This window comes from Podarcis muralis, chromosome 14 (genome assembly GCF_964188315.1).
Source record: "Podarcis muralis chromosome 14, rPodMur119.hap1.1, whole genome shotgun sequence".
Lineage (NCBI taxonomy): Eukaryota > Metazoa > Chordata > Lepidosauria > Squamata > Lacertidae > Podarcis > Podarcis muralis.
The window spans coordinates 52,687,256-52,705,007 of NC_135668.1; the positions used below are offsets into that span (position 1 = coordinate 52,687,256).

The window sequence follows — 17,752 nt, forward strand, 5'->3', positions numbered from 1 at the left end:
GCAGCCTGGAGGACCGCTGCAGCCTCCTCCTCCTCCCACGGCTAGTATTTTTATTCTCTCCCCCCCCCCCCCGCCCCCGATCCAGGGCGTGTCTCCCGCTCGCAAACGCTCTCTCTGGCGGCGGCGCCGTCCCTTTCGCTCCTGCTGCTGCTGCTGCAGAGGCGCTTCCCTGCAATGCCCTGCAGGGGGCGCAGGCCCGCGCCGCGCGAAGGAGCCAGAAAGCGCGAGGCGGGGGGGGGGGGGAGAACGCCGGGTTCAAACCAATCAATCGAAGCAGGCAGGGAGGCGGGGGAACCTGAGCGCGCGCGCGCCCAGTCGTTAGGCAGACGGGTTTAAAAAAAAGAAAAGGGGGGGGGGAAGCGCGCGGCCTTCGGGGCGGGGCGGCGGAGGACACGCTCCACACTCCGGGCTCCTCCCCTCACGCGCCTCCTTGGCCAATCGCCGAGCGGGAAGGCGGTGCTCGAGGGCGGTGGGCGGAGCGTTGCGGGAGGTTTTAGCGGCGGGAAAGCGGGCGTCTCTTTATTCTCCCTTTCGCCCGCCAGACTCCGTCAGTCTCTGCGAAGGGGCGCTGAGGCGAGGAGCTGCTATGCCCGCCTCTTGGCGCCTGTGTGGAGAGCAGGCGGCCGAGAAATAAGAAACAATAAAAGTATATATAAAGTATGTGGCGAATGTAAAGTCACAGATTTCCCTGCGCCTGCTATTTTTATTCAGAACAACAGATATGTACATAGTATGCGGCGAGTGTAAAGTCACCCCTCACAAATCATCGCATTTTAAGATTTTTAAAATTAAGATTTCTGGTTCTCTATCTATCTTAGTCATTGTTATTCAGAACAACAGATGTGTAAATAGTATGCGGCGAATGTAATGCCACCCCTCACAAATTGTTGCATTTTAGGTTTTTTGTTTTGTTTTTAAATATATGTTCGTTATATATACACTGCCTCCCTATTTAGGACGCATTTAAAGGAAGCTTCCCTTGAGGAAAAGCAAAGTATAAATATTTCTATATTAACATTATTATTAATGTGTGTGTCTGTAATAATAATCACACCAGACACGCATACATGCTGTCTCCCAGTTCAATACATGATTGAAGGAAGCTTTACTCCCCTCATGAGGGGGAAGATAGTTTTTCTATTTTATATATTCCTATTTATTAGCTGCTGTTGTGTGCATCTGTAATAATTATAACAGACACATACATGCTGCTTCTATTTAGGACACATTTGAAGGAAGCGCTTCTCTCATGAGAGGGGGAAACAGGCTTTTATTTTATATACTATATTTATTAGCCACCATTATTATTAGTCATAACTGACATACTGTCTCCCAGTTCAGGACATATTTGAAGGAAGTTTTTCCTCCCCTCAGGAGGGGGGAAAAAGAGAGACATTTCCATGTTACATATTCCTATATTTTAAGCCATTATTATTATTAATTATAATACATGCTGCTTCCCAATTCAGGACACATTTGAAGGAAGTTTTCCCTCCCCTCATGGAGTAGGATTCCTCTGGCCTTGTCTGCCTGAGGCAGTTATGTCAGCTTGCCTCATGGGTGGGCCGGCTTTCCGAGGCCCCTTCTGGGAGCAGGTTTCTCAGTTTCTCAGTTCTTGATAGAAACAAGTTCTCTCTCAGTCTTCTTGACAGAAAGAAGACCCAAGCTCTCACAGGAGCAGGGACTGGTTCTCAGAGGAGGCAACAAGGGCCATTCCAAGCACAAACTCCAGCCTTCCTTTCCCCTCCTCAGGGAAGCCTGGCATGGCGGCTATTTTGTCACTTCTCCCAAGCTCGTTTATTATCATTTGTGCTATTTTTCTAGAAAAAGGGGTACTAGAACTCACCACAGACACCTCCTTTGCTCTCTTATAATGGCAACGTGCCCACCTGAAAGGTGCCAGAACTGAATTCTGGCAAGTTCCGGCTGGGGAATAACAACAACCCCTGATTATTAAGATTATTATTGGTATGAAAATTTCTACACTGCCCTTCCCTGGAGAATCACAAGGCAGTTTACAATATAAAGACGCAAAAATACGTAACATAGGAATAAGCAAAAACAATACCCTCCCCACCCTCCCCTTTAAAAGGCCATAGGCTATTATTATTTGTTTCATGTATTTGCTTCGTAAAATTTGCAGGCTGTTTGATGGTGCTTATCCTCACAAGAGCCCTGTGAGGTAGGATAGGGCAATAGGGGACCATTTGAGAGAGGGGTGGGAGCAGGGCTGGTCCAATGCATTTTGGCACTTGAGGCAAACCACAAAATGGTGCCCTCCCCAGCCAGAAGGGAACAAGGGTGGGAGAAGACCAGGACTGCCTCCTATTCACCAAGAGGCTGCTGTAGAGGCAGCATTGGTGGCGGTGGGGCTGCTGAGCAGGAGGTGGATCTGACCTCTGAAGAGTGCATGGATTTGCAGCAGCAGTGTGTGATGGATTCATTGGAGGCCAGATCTGCTGCCCTGTGGATCCTGCCGCCTGAGGCATTCGCCTCACCTTGTCTCACGTGTGGGCTGGCCCTGGGTGGGAGGGAAATGCAGGCCAGACAGAGAACAATCTGAAAGCTGGGTAAAGCTTACAGGGTAGAGGAGGAGTGATGGGTGGGGTGAAGAAGAATGATACATTTCAGTGATAATTTTATTGTTTGATCTTTTTTTTGTAAACTGCTTTGAGGGTTGTTGTTTTTTTCTACAGCCAAAGAGTATACAAATTTTATTAAATAGATAACTAAGGGTGGATTTCAGGGATGGAGAGTGATGGACGGAAAAGTTAAGTGTGCGGACTGCAGGGGTGAGAGAAACAGAAACTGGGGGTTGAAACCCTACACTTGAAAGTGAGTCCCATTTGGGGTCCGGTTTCTATGGGTCTAATCCAGACGCCCATCTATGGGTCTAGTCTGTGGGGTTTGCTTTTGAGTGAAGCTGCTTAGGACTGCACTGTAGACAAAAGGGGCTGAAAAAGTTATTGGGGGGTGGGTTTTTCACATACCACACACACTGAAATCAATGGACCTGGGAGCAGATCTCACTCAATATTGGGGTGGGGGGCAGAGAAGAGATGTGTAGACTAAACAACCCTACACCAAGCCTGCTTGCTCAGCAGCAAGCAAGCCCCTTTCAGTTTCCTGGGGCTTGCACGCAGGGCAAGCATGTGCTTAGGATCGCTGCCTTGGCCGAAGTGGGAGGTAGCCACCAGTGTGAACCAATCTCCTCCCTGGCTCGTTTCGGTGCCCCACCTGATATTTGTGCAACTCCCCCCCTCTCCCCCGGGCAAGTCCCAGAAAGAAAGAAGCGTTGCAGGCAGTCCCGAAAGGGTTAAGCATCCATATATAGTGGCGATGGTCCCAGTTGGGAACGGGATGCATCTTCGAAGCACTTTTGAACCCGGGGGTGTCGCGGTGTCGCCTTCCGTCCTCCCTCTCTGAACGGCTCTCCTCTCCCTTCCTTGTGTTTACAGCTTCTGCGTAAGAGAGAGCGAGCGAGCACAGGAAGATCCCTCCGGGCTTGTGCAACGAGGGACGCCGGGGGTGGCCAGCCAAGCGGAGGATTGCACCTTGTTGCTGCTGCTGCTGCTGCTGCTTCCGTGGGTCTCCTTCCCTGCTCGGCTGGGGGGGCTTCTGCCTTGGGCTGCCTCCCCAGTTGACCCAGAAGTGGGGAGGAGGAGAAGAAGGAGAAGGAAGCCTCCTTGGAGGTGAGCTGTTGCTTCCTCTCCCCGTCTCCCCCTCTCTCCCAGCAACCTCCTCCTGTCTCCTGCGAGGGAAACCTGATCAGATTTCCCCCACCTTTGCTGGAGAGTTCAAGAGAGAGACACCCCCCCCCCGCTCCGCTCCCGCCTCCCCCTGGCGTGTAACTGGTTGCAAATCGAGCTGGAAAGAGCAGCGCAGCCAGGCGCGGGCTCAGTTTACCTGCTCGGCTGGGGATCTGACGAGCCTTCGCGACTGCTGTCCAAAGGGGGGGACACGCCGCGATTGCAACTCCGGAGAGGGATGGAGGGATGAAGGAAATCGGATGCGCAAGAACATCCCCGGGGCTCTGCAAGGAGGAGAAGGGGGAAGGTTCATCGGGACCCAGCCCAACCTGTCAGCGTGGGGCTTCCCCACTTTTCCCCTTTGACTGGAGCGGGGCTGGAGTGACTCTTTGAATCCCACGATCGCTTTTCCTCCCTGCCTCGCTCGAGACTGAAGGACTTGCCCGAGAATTTAGAACTTCGGGAGCGGAGGGTCTTTGCTCCGGAGAGGAGGAGGAGGGGAGGAAGAAGAGGGACGGCGGCGCAGAAACCGTAGCCACGCTTCTTCAGCATCAGGGGGGCGGGCAGTTTCCGTCATCTTGGTGGCTATGGAAGGTGCTCTCTGGATTGTCTGCCGGTGCCTGGCGGAGCTGGACCGCTCTCTTCCTCCTGCCGTGCTCTGATGGCTTTTGCTTTTTGCTAGGGATGTGATGAAGAGCCGCGATCTGTTGAGATATTGACGCCAGTAAACTTAATACACACACTCTCTCTCTCTCTCTTTCTGTTTGTGTGTGTGGTGAAGGCATCGGAGGAGTCCAGAGGAACATGTGTTTTGCATTTCTGCCTGCTTGTTTTGGTGCAATCAGTTCCTCCACGAGACACATCGATTGGGGCGGCGATTGCAAGGCAGTCATGCACAGGGAATGCTTTCGCCTGGGGTTTCTATGCAAAGTGGGCGCGAGCCAGGGAGACCACGGCTCCTTCCCGGCCGGGGCTCGGGTCCCCCGAAAACTTCGGGATGGCCGCAGCGGGAGACCCCCCCGCCAGAACATGGCCTCTCTCGGGGATGGAGCGAGCTTTGGTGGCGGGCCCTCCTCGGATCGCGTGGAGCAAATAGTGATCCGGAGAAGGGGGGCTGGGAACCTTGCACCGCCGAGGAATAGGTGGCGAGATCGAGTGATGATAAAGTTAAACTTCTGTTTCTTCTTCTGCCGGGGATGGTGGGCGTTTCTCTTCCTTCAGCTCCACATGTTGCAAGCTCTGGCACAAGGTAAGGCTTGCTTTGAGACGCTTTGGGCTTATTGGGATAGTCTTGTCTCCCCCCCCCCCTTGCAAAAAAGGACGCCAGGCATCCCGCTGCTCAGGGGAACTGGAGTGATAGGTTAGGTATACAGCCCTGGCTTTCTGTTTTTCACACCAGAGACACGACCCTCTCGTTGCAGCCTTTCCCTTCGACAATGGGTTTCGGATCACAAGGGCTGCCTCGGCATAAATAGCCATAGGATGTGTCTTGGCATCTTTTCTCCCACGATATCCCTTTCCCTCCCCACCTCCCTCCACCCCACCATTGGTGTAATCCTATCTGAGCCTCTGCTAATCTTCCCCCTTTAACTGTTTGGGGATGAATCTGCAATTCAATACTTCCAGGCAATGGAAGAGTTAACTTTTTGGATGAGTGTGTGTGTGTGTGCATATATGAAATACATTGAGCTAAGCTGTCAAGAGAAAGGAGGGCCCATAAATCTGCCAGCTAAGGCTAAATCAGGCGTGCTTTAAAAAAATAGAGAGAGAAAATGAATACAGTACCATTGTATGTTTGAGCGCTGTTCATTCAGGTTGCCAACAACATGGATTTAAGACAGACAAACGGTGCGATTGATTCGTGTCTCCACATTTCCACATCAAGGACCTTTATAGTCGAACGATGGGGTCATATAGCAGAGGAAAGGAACAACAGGCTTCAGAGATCCAGTGCCAGGCACTTTGGATAGAATAATTGTCAGTGTGAGTGTGTGTGCATGCGCGTGTGCATTTTAATAGCCAGATCTCTGCAAATTCCAAATGTTTCGACGGAGTGAAAAACAGAATATATTGCAACGTGGGCTCCGCGTATTGCAGTTGGTTATGCAGAGTGACCTGATGAACAAGCTCTGCTTTCACTTTCGGCGCGTGTGCTGTTGGTGGTTGTTTGTCAAGCTGGGCTGGAGCGGTCTGTTGGGCACCCTGCTGGTCTCTCGTGGGGCTGAGTTAGTGAGAAGCATGTGGAAGTTACTCATGCCGGGGAAAGAGGGCGTTGGATCTGCCCAAGCATTTCCTTGTCATAAGCAGAGCGATTTCTTGGTTATATATCCCCCCCCCCCCACCTCACACGCGGTGGTCCATTTTTTTCCTATGAGCTCCTTTACAGAAACAAAGAATGAAAACAAGGCAAAGGTTGAAGGTTATTTTTTTCTTCCTGCTAGCAATTGCATGGCTGACCACGATGCTGCATGCCCCTTTGCAACCGAGAGAATTAATGAGAAGTAAATGGTGTTTGGGTCCCCCCCCCCCCCTGGCAATGAGAGTATTCCTCAAGCTTGACTTTAAGGCAGCCCAGAGAAGTTTTCAGAATATCTTTTCCTCGCCTCCTCCCAGTTTCTGGGGAGTTGTAGAATTACTTAGGGAGGAGCTGCTCGGCGTTCGCTCGAGCGGTAAGAGGAGGGGCTACGCAACTAAGCGTGTTCTTCCAGCCATGCCTTGTCAGCGTTTACTACTTCAGGATGAAGTTTTAATTCTGGTATAAAACGCTCCTTGCTAATTGCCTCCAGCCGCATCAGGCTGCCTCTTCCGGCCCATTGTGTATGCTCCCAGTCCCTCCTTTTCCTGAACTGTTTGACAATCAGGGCCTGGAAATCTCTGCAGAATAGTGTTATGTTTATACCAAACCTCTTGTAATCTTTTAGCAAGTTAAACTACACGTTTCCTCCCCCTACTTTGTATACTTTTTCTTTTTGGCTAAATATAATTTTGACCTTTTTCAAGACAAATATTTGAACAGCTATTTAAATTGGATTTCCTGAAGTCTGCAGTGAAGCCAGTTTTACATGCATATGCCTCAATCAATTAAACTGACCTTTTTAAGAAATATTGTTTTCTGTGGATGAATGGTGAAAGTAACCTTCATCTTGCATCGGAAAGTATGTATATTTGTATGTCAGGTAATATCATAATGAAAGGTTTGTGACTGCATTTAGTGCAAATATTAAGACTGCATGCCTGTGAGCACTTAATTAGAAGTAAGCCCCATTCAACTTAAATGCTTGACCATGCCTAAGAGCCAAAGGCATTATTGATCTTACAGAAGACATTCACATCTAACTTTTGAAGTCTTCTGTAGTTTTACGAGAAGTGTATTTACTATTTCACTGTCATTTACAGTGTTCAATTAGGAACGTTATAGACTGGGGGGGGGGGTTTACTCATTGTGAAGAAAGTTAAGGCTGCTATTTGTGACTTATGCATGTCTTCTTAGAAAGATGTCCCACTGAGCTCTATGAGACTTACTCTCAGGGAAGTGTGTCTGAAACCCTGGGGAGCCACTGCCAGTCAGTGTAGACAAGCTAGTAAGTCCAACTTGGTATAAGCTTTTCCTATGTCTTCTATGAACACTTTGGCAATGTTCAAGGTGTAATGGAATTAATAGCATCATTGCTCAGAAGTAAACCCCAGTTATAGAAGTGTGTGTATGATTGCTAGTAGAACAAAACTGACCTAAAAGCTCTAAGGAGTGGAGATTCAATTGTGTGCTACATTGTGACGGATGTTCAAATGACTCACTGAAGTATGAACACTTCACTGCAGGAAATAAGAAGAAAGTATCTGTGGCCTTGTTATGAAGGATGACTTCTGCAACCCTTTGAAAAATATATTGATTTATAGAGGAGTGCATTCTTTTTTAGTGTGATGAACTTAACTTGAGGTTTAAATTGTAAGGGATGAAATTTCGCTGTTCTCTGCATTAATTTGTATCTCATCATTTAAAACATTTTTTTATTAGAAATGCATATTTTAGAAAAGATGATATACTTTGATCAAAGCTTATCTTGAAAATGAGATGTCTGGAGTTTCTATTGATGCTTCAAATTGATTGATTGATTAGTTAGTCAGGAGCATTTTGTGACAATCCCTTTGCATCAGATAAAAAAAAGTGAAACAAAATGTAAAATCTTGCTATAAAATATGATTATTGTTAGTAGTGGAAATAATATAATGGCATGCTGTAATATTGGTTCTAAGGTCAATAATTGAAAGTAAGTGGATAATTATATACATTTAAGGTGGTTATATATTTTTCTCTTGGCCTGCTTCCCTCAGCCAGCTGTTCTTTGGCTACTGCCATTCCTAGACCAAACTTGCCACAGGAATACACACTCTGGTAACCTCATATCTCAATGACTGCAATACACTCTACATAGGGCTATCCTTGAAGATGGTACAAAAACTGCAGCTGGTGCGGAATATTGTTCAGGTGCTTAAGCATGAGCTTATATAACATCCATTCTGTGGGAACTACACTGGCTGCCTGTATTTGTTACTAGGACAAGTTTAAGGCATTAGGGTTGTCTTACAAAACCCCAGATTACCTGGAACCCAGGTACTTGTTGGAGTGCCTTTCCCTTTACCTAGACCTTTGGATATAGTGAAGTATAATGATGACTGTGACTGTGTTTTATGTGGTTCCTGTTGCCATATCATTTTTATTGAGATTATATTGTGAATAATGTACTGTGGTTTTAGGTGAATTGTTCACAAGATAGATAGATTGTGTGTGCGCGCGCTGGGCTTTCGGATATTCAGGTGAAGGGCAAAAGTATACTTAATAAATAAATATTAACGAGACCAGCCTAGATCCTGAGATTGGCAGAGGACGCATTGGTTTTTGTCCTACTGGTGGGTGTGGCCTGCTATGCCATGACAAGAGACAGGCTTTTGTGTAGTGGTGCCCCTGGCTTTGAAACTTATTTAGGTGTTGCTTTTAACTGGTTGAGGTCTTTGTTTATTCCTTTGTTACTTTTACTGTAATCGTTTATACTAATGTTTATTAGTATTTTATGGTTTGCTTTGTGATATTGTTTAAATACTCTTGAAACCTGCCCCAGGATTACTTTGCAGTGAAAGATGGTTTATATATGTTGTTACATGATACAATAGATACTTGTACATATGAGTATGCTGCTGGTCTACAGAAAGAGGCTAAGATCTTTCAGTGCATGTATATACTCAGAGGGACATTTGAATGTTTTTCCTTTCTTTGAGCATCAGAAACCCATGTCATGTTACAAACTACTTTTGAAACATCTCTCTGTTTCAAAAGCAGTTTGCTGCACAATTGCTACATGGCAGCTGCTGTTTTTAAAAACTCATCTCCTGGGTGTGGAAACTAGACCTGTGGTTCTTTGGGTCTTCATCTATCATAATCTGAATCTGATAACCCATGTTCTGTGCAATGGCAAGTGAAGTTAATCTATGTTAACTTATTATCTATGTTAATTTCTCATTACTTGACATCAGAAAGGCTCTTTGAAATCAGTGGGAGGAAAACTTTTGTCAGAAACAATAAATAGTTATCACCATTGGAAACTAATATTTTGGCTCTCCATTATCAGAAGTCTTAATTTCCACATGTAATATATAGATTTACTATACAGTAAATAAATGAAATAATAATAATAATAATAATAATAATAATAATAATATGCAACAGCCCTTTCCTATTAGTGAGTGTGATTTCAGTTATCCACTGAGTAACGCTTCTCTCAAAATTTTGAACTTGCCTTTCCCTTCTGCACTTACCCTACCTCTTGGTTTTCTTGCTTAACACCAATCTTTTGTTTCACAAGCAAATGAGTGGTGATTTTCTTACAAAGTTGTATGCAGCCTGCTGCAGCATGCAAGGATGTATGGAATGGGATTCTGATTCAACACTGACATTAGAAGCTGACCAAGACAGCTGACCCCTCCCTAAAACCACTCACAAAGAACTATCAAGTGAATTAAGCAGCAACCCTTTCTGTGTTTTCCTCTTCCTGAAAATGTATTTTCAAGATAAGTGAAACTGAAGGGCATTCAAAATGAAGGTCATTTCACACACTACAATAGAAAAAGTTACAGTGAAACAAGCAATAATGTGATAACAGTAATAAAACGTATAGTAGTCAAAACATCTAGGAGGGCACAGAAGCCTGATTTAAAAGAAAAGTTTAACTGGCTGTCTAAATGCAAGCAATGAAGGAGCCATACATATTTCTTAGGTGGTGGGGGCCATTACAGAAGAGGCCCTTTTGCATGTTGTCTGCCACTTACAAATTCCTGAAGAGACAGTGAGAAGGGTCTCTGTGGAAAGCCGAATAACCAGTGCCCAGATATATATTTTTTTTGGGGGGGACACCTGGCCCCCCTCAGCTACTATATTCAAGAGGCAACAAGACAGATACCATTTATTTGATGGGATTCAGGAGGTTGGACATGTGGATTTAACCTACCTCCCCATCCCCATTAGTTCAAGTACTGCTTTTAGCTTAAAACATGACATTACATAACGTAATACGGTAGATATTTGTTTCATACAGATATCACAAGTTCAGCCATAGAAAGCAAAAGATCAGTTCTATCTCTTGACAAGATGCCAGTGTATGATATAACATTAGGTCACTAGAGGAAAACTTTTCTAAGACTATTCTGCCATTATTGCTCCTCCATAAGAATACTGAAGAGCCTAAAGGCAGGTTCAAGTTTGCCTTTATGGAAAAACTTACCAGGTACCAAGGCTTTGAACCAAACATGTTGAAATCTGCCTCTTGTGGAAATCTTAATCAAAATGCAAAAAAGGAGAGAAGTTGAAAATGAGAACTTATCGTTTAGGATTCACTACTGTCACTTAAAGGATTAATGGATCTAGGTATATATGTTTATTTTGAATTCAAAAGTAACAGTACGGTAAATATTTTGTTAAAGGTAAAGGGACCTCTGACTATTAGGTCCAGTCGTGACCGACTCTGGGGTTGCGGTGCTCATCTCACTTTATTGGCCGAGGGAGCTGGCGTACAGCTTCTGGGTCATGTGGCCAGCATGACTAAGCTGCTTCTGGCGAACCAGAGCAGCGTACGGAAATGCCGTTTAGCTTCCCGCCAGAGCGGTACCTACTTATCTACTTGCACTTTGATGTGCTTTCGAACTGCTAGGTTGGCAGGAGCAGGGACCGAGCAACGGGAGCTCACCTCGTCGCGGGGATTCAAACCGCCAACCTTCTGATCAGCAAGTCCTAGGCTCTGTGGTTTAACCCACAGCGCCACCCATGTTAAAAGGTCACAAATAAGTGTTAAAGTCTTTGTGTTAATTAAATCTCTTCATAAGGCAGTATGTTATGCAAATCAATACCTTTTCAGGAGTGGGAGAGAAAGGGCTGTTGCAAGACAAGATGAAAATTGAAGTCTGTAGCTTGTGATTGTTCTAAAATGGAACAGAGGAAGGCATCACACAGGTTAGGTTGTGCCTGGTTCAAAAAGATCGCAGACTGCAACAGAGACTACAACGGTATATGCTTGTTTTCCGTTTGAAAAATATAAAAGTCAGTAGCCATTCATTTATGCATCTAACAAAAATCAGAATGCATCAATGTTGCCATTGTGAAGCAGGCAGCATGGTAGTATTTATATTATCAGAACTGGAGATCAATGTAGCTGGTGTGCATTTTTTGACCAAAATGGTTAATTATTTCATGGAGATGTTTACTTGTGTATAACTTGATAGGTATGTTGGGACAAAAGGTAGGGATTCACAATAGCTTGCATAAACAGCTGCCCTGGACACAAAATTGACCTGCACCTCCATGAACAGCTGTGAGTCCAGAATGACTCCCAGGCTGCGCACCTGGTCCTTCAGAGGCAGTTACCCCATTCAAGACCAGGGAGTCCTCCACACCTGCCCGCCTCCTGTCCCCCAAAAACAGTACTTCTGCCTTGTCAGGATTCAACCTCCATCTGTTAGCCACCATCCATCCTCCAACCAACTGCCTCCAGACACTCACACAGGACCTTCACCACCTTCACTGGTTCTGATTTGAAAGAGAGGTAGAGCTGGGTATCATCCGCATACTGATGAACAACCAGCCCAAACCCCCTGATGATTTCTCCCAGTGGCTGCATGTAGATGTTTAAAAGCATGGGGAAGAGGACAGAACCCTGAGGCACCCCACGTGAGAGCCCAGGGGTCTGAACACTCATTCCCCCCCCCCACTTTCTGAACACAGTCCAGGAGGAAGGAGCGGAACCACTGTACAGTATAACAGTGCCCCCAGCTCCCTCCCAGCCCCTCTAGACGGTTCAGAAGGATGTTATGGTTGATGGTGTCAAAAGCCACTGAGAGATCCAGCAGAACTAGGAAACAGCTTTCACCTTTGTCCCTAGCCCGCCGGAGATCATCGACCAGTGTGATCAAGGCAGTTTCAGTCCCATGATGAGGCCTGAATCCTGCATGGAAGGGATCCAAATGGTCCGCTTCTTCCAGGCATGCCTGGAATTGTTCAGCAACCACTCGCTCAATCACCTTGCCCAAGAATGGAAGATTTGAGACTGGGCGATAGTTGGCCATATTGGCTGCATCTAAAGATGGTTTTTTAAGAACCGGTTTGATAACCGCCTCTTTCAGCAGGTCTGGGAAGGCTCCCTCACAGACAGAAGCATTCACCACCCCGTGAAGCCCATCACCCAGCCCTTCCCAGCTAGCTTTTATAAGCCAGGATGGGCAAGGATCAAGGAGACAGGTGGTTGTTTTCACTCATCCAAGCAGCCTGTCCACATCCTCGGAGGTAACAGATTGGAATTGATCCCAAGCAACTTGACTAGACAGGACTTTAGCACTCTTCCGCCCCGGCCCTGCTCCCATGGTGGAGTCTACCTCTTTCCAAATCTGAGCGACTTTATCTGCAAAAATTCCAACTAAACATTAGGAAGAACTTTCTGACAGTAAGAGCTGTTTGACAGTGGAACAGAATCCCTTGGGAGGTTGTGGACTCTCCCTCACTGGAGATTTTAAAGCAGATGTTGGATGGCCACCTGTCATGGATGCTTTAGCTGAGAATACTGCATTGTAGGGGGTTGGGCTGGATTACCCTAGGGGTCCCTTCCAACTCTATGATTCTGTGATTCTAACAAAGGTGCCAGGCAAGCCTCCTTGGGGAAAGCATTCCACGAAGTGGGGAGTCACTGCATAAAAGGCCTCTTCTCATGTTGCCACCCTCTGGACCTCTTGTGGAGGAGGCACACAAATAAGGTCCTCAGATTACAATTGCAGGGCCTGAATTGGTTCGTATGGGGAGAGACAGTTCTTAAGGTAATGCAGTCCTGAGCTGTTTAAGGCTTTATTGGTCAAAACCAGCACTTAGCATTCAGACTGATAAGGCCATAGTTGGTAATTTTATTTTCTGAGCTGTCCCAAACTTTTATTCCTAGGATTATTCAAGATGTGAAATTTTATACACTTACTATGTGGAATGTAATGGAATGACTTCTGTACTGCTGTGGAATACATAGTTTTAGGCCTTAATTTGATAGCGAGATTCTCATGAGTACAGGCCTCTTGCTCTGAACAGAAGGCATACTGTTGTGAAAGACACTGCAAAATTACAGATAGGTTTAGTCATTTGGTGTGTATAAAAAAACCTTACTAGAGTGGTAGATGTAATATACCAATATATTACAATGCATTTTGAACTGTCTTTGAAAGGAAATAATAAATTTGCCACTTTCTTAAATGCAGCGAGAATTGTTAGCAGCAAAGAAATACTTTAAGTATTAAAAGGCAACCTAGAAATATCATTTTCTTTGGCACTTACAGCAATAGCTGGTTGATTTTTTTAGGGAGATAAAACCCTTGTGCATAGCTCTAAGCATTTTTTAATGAGAAATAGTACCTTAATATTTAAAGAAAGAGAACTTGTCTGGTTTTCTTAGGTTAAAAGAGATGATAGTGTAATTTTTTATGCCACTGGATCAAATCTATAATTTAAAATTGTATAAGGAGCTGAATGCTTATTTAAAGTGGCACTAATGTCCATTATACTTTGCTAGAATAGGAAAATGGATGCTAGAGGAACATGTTTTTTATGGGACAAAAGGGGCTTTTAAGACATGGAATTTATGACCTGGCGGGAATAGCAAATGTGTTAATTTCAACAATTATTCCATAGAAAATAGAAGCTGCATTTGACATATATAGGATGAAGAACTTTGAAATGATGTGCAATTTACAAATAAACTCAAACTTGCTATCCTATAAAAGTCAGACAAGTATGTGTGTGAGATGTCAGTTACTGCACTGCAGAAACAAACAGAATAAGCTTTATATTGTCAGATGCAATTTCAGTTTTAAAATAGGGTTAAAGTCATTAAAAGAGAATATATTTTTAGCATTTATTTGTGGTCATTCCCAGTCTATACTGTTTCATCAGTGAGGCATATTGGATGGTTACTTACAGAACTGGAAAAAACATATTAACAAGTTGCCATTGACTCTTGGAGTAGTCTAGTTGAGTCAATTTAGACCCAGTCCTGAGATGACTTTTAACACATAAGAAATGCAACCTCACTCACTCTAACCATGGAAAACTGGATTTAGAGAGGTGCTTGTGTACTTGCACTGCTGACAATAGCCCAAGTACCACTGGTGCTTTTCTTCCTTGGTGCACAAGCAGCATGCTGGAGAGCAGATGGAAGGGAGAGATCATATATCCTTCCGCCCCCCACACACCTGGGGGTTCAAAGTGCTGGTAAGAGTAAAAGTGTGGATATTCTCTAAAGCAAAAACCCAGTGTGCTGGAACTGTGGGCTCCTATGGAGATAATTTACTCATCTCCTTATCATGGCATTTTCCGGACTTGATAAAGCGGATCAGAATGACTGTTCCATTTTTTGCGACTCAGGCTACTCTAGTAATTTTAAATTGACCCTTGTACTTATCTGTAACTCAAAAGGTTACACATCCCCTAAGCAATGATTTATATATACATAAAGAGTTCTTGGGACTGGTCAGTTGCATTCATTCCTAAGGGGATCATCTGGCCTAACACATGCAGACTAGATTACTGCAGTGTGTTCTACACAGGGCTATATTAGAAAAATCTTTGGAAACTTCCATTAGTTCAGAATGTTGCAGCAAGGATGGCTAACCATCCTGTAAGGGACGTGGGTGGCACTGTGGGTTAAACCACAAGGCCTAGGACTTGTCGATCAGAAGGTTGGCAGTTCGAATCGCCGCGATGGGGTGAGCTCCCATTGCTCGGTCCCTGCTCCTGCCAACCTAGCAGTTCGAAAGCACATCAAAGTGCAAGTAGATAAATAGGTACCGCTCCGGCGGGAAGGTAAATGGCGTTTCCGTGCGCTGCTGTGGTTCGCCAGAAGCGGCATAGTCATGCTGGCCACATGACCCAGAAGCTGTACGCCGGCTCCCTCGGCCAATAAAGCAAGATGAGCGCCGCAACCCTAGAGTCGGTCATGACTGGACCTAATAGTCAGGGGTCCCTTTACCTTTTAACCATCCTGTAACATTTGCAGCGGTTAGTATTATGTTTCTGAACACAGTTCAAAGTGTTGGTGATTTCCAGTAAAACCCTAAACGGCTTTGTTCCAAGTGTCTTCCCTGTATGCTAGCCTGCCTGTTCTTTTAAAGGCCATTCTGTGTTCCACCTGGAGTAAAAACATGAATGAGAGGGATAAGCATAGGGCTTTCTTAGTGGCTGCACCAGTATTGTGGAATAGCTTGATATTAAGAGGGTGAACACATATGTTAGTTAAGGGAACAGTAATAATTTTGGAGCCTTTACTTTAAACAGATATTTGATTTGTGATAGCTTTATACAATCTGAAACGTTGTAGCTGTTAATACTTAGAAACCATGCGATGTTTATCATCCTGCAATGCATGCTGTGTTCAGGTTATGCTTTAATGCTGCTACCAGCCTACTCTACCAAAGGAGTTATTTGTTTTTGTTTTTTACCCTTTCCCACCTATAACATGGAGATAGGCATCTTACTCTATTTAAGTTCCATAGTGTCTGAACAATGGCGCCCTGATCTTAATCTCACTTTGTATACAAGTAATAAAAGTGGACTCTGAAATGCACATAATATGAGTACTGGTGGCATAGATAAAGGTCAGCCCTTTTTGATAACTGTATAAAAATATGAGATAATGTGATATGATGTGCTACATCAATAACATAGGCACCTTTTGAAGTTTCTGCATAATAGAAATAATGCAACTCTGCAGATTATACACGTGGTCTGGATTTTATTAAACAAAGAATTGGCTTGGAAGAAATGTGAACTTAACTTGATATTAAGGGGTTGCTCTTTTCCTGGACAGCATTCTGTGATTACAGTATGTTTCTTAAAACAGTTATTATTGTTTCTGACAGCTATGTCCCCACCCCCACCCTAAGCTCTGGCCTGAGGCAAATCTGAATAACCTACAAGGCAAAGCACACAATTTTTGGTGTGACCAAATGGGGTGAATATTGTTAGCAGACCTCTAAGGGTATGTTAATGGGTTTTAGAAAGACAGCCAGCACAGCATTGTTATGTTCATAATGGTTTGAGCAAAACTGAACAATTCTCTTTAAATTACTCAAATATAACAGATTGTTCTTCATGGTTCTAGTTCAGAATATTGTGGCTTTGACAACAAACCATTTTAATACTCTGCATAAGTGCTGCCAACCCATCTGTTAACCGAAGAGACATACAGTATTTGGTGTTTATCCTAGTGTGCATGAACAACTCCTCTCTTAAATTCTGTGGCAAAAGTTTCCAACAGGACAGGGGTAGTCATCATGGTGCCAAGAGGTGTTGTTGGACCACAAGTTCCATCTGCTCCAACCAAGATAGATAATGCTCAGAGATAATGGGAATTGTAGTCCAACAGCATCTGGAAGGCCTTACAGCAGCTACTATAGAATGTGCCTAGAGGTAAACCATTCTAGAGTGTTCCATGCATCTGATGATACTTGCTGCTAAAAAGGTGCCACAGATTCCCCATCCAATAAGGCATGGGGGAAAGGGAAGATTTTGGAATATATGTCCTTATCTGCTGGTTTTAATAGTTAACATATATGGAGGTGGTTCCAGCTCTCTATTCTATTATTCTCCATTCTGTGAAGTGATTGTCTAATTAACTCAATTCATCCGTTTGTGATTCTGATGTTCTACTGTGCTTTAACAGTGGTTGTCCATGCACTAATATATATTGGCAGGATCTTTTCCCTATCTATTTATGTTCTGGCAATACAGGTAGTCAGGTTCAAGATAGAATTAGTTCCATCTAGAGGCAGAGCTAGCTGCTCTGGCACCTGGAGCGGCACACATGCTGTGCACCTGCGGGGGCAGGCCTAGCTGCCTAGAGGGGAGGGGCTATCCACCCACAGCGAGCATCCCAGGGGGGTGGCACGATGATGTCACCCCCTCAGGGATGACACCCGGGGTGAACCACACCCTTCCTCTGCCAGTAGTTCCATCTCTCTTTTTCACACTTTATTTACATAATACAGTGTGACATCACATTTAATAATAGTTTTTGCTTTTCAATTGTGATGCAGGCATATTTTTTTTTCTAAAATGCTGGTCAATAAAAAAGTTAACAAGCTCTCCTACACATGCCTCCTCAGATACTGAGTATGCCATACATACACAAAGTGACTCTCTGAGTACTACAGTAAGCTGTTATATTGTGGTTTATAACATATATACAAATATACATTTATACATATATATATATATAATATTTACACATTTATACAACCTGAGCCTATGATGGAGTGGTTGTGTGGCAAATCCCCTCCCCCCATGTGAAATGAAGACACCGGACACATTATTTAAGGTTAATGGGCATAAAAGGCCACAACTTTATTGATTACAGGAATTGAAAGGTATTGGCCTTAGGCACTGGCTCCTATCGACTACCCGGCATGGAGACCGGGAAGGGTTATCCACAAGC

The 17,752-nt window shown here is 44.6% G+C and overlaps 1 protein-coding gene across 6 annotated transcripts in view; it reads left to right on the plus strand.

Moving 5' to 3' along the window:
* Positions 1-529: 529 nt before the first annotated feature.
* SDK1 (sidekick cell adhesion molecule 1) overlaps positions 530-17,752 on the plus strand; it is a 588,002-nt gene continuing 570,779 nt past the window's right edge. For all 6 annotated transcript variants that reach the window (XM_077918733.1, XM_028706986.2, XM_077918736.1 and 3 more), the window contains exons 1-2: positions 530-657; positions 3,459-4,998. In XM_077918733.1, the coding sequence (XP_077774859.1) occupies positions 4,554-4,998 (445 nt within the window). In that variant the 5' untranslated portion in view covers positions 530-657; positions 3,459-4,553. The remainder of the gene's footprint in view (positions 658-3,458; positions 4,999-17,752) is intronic.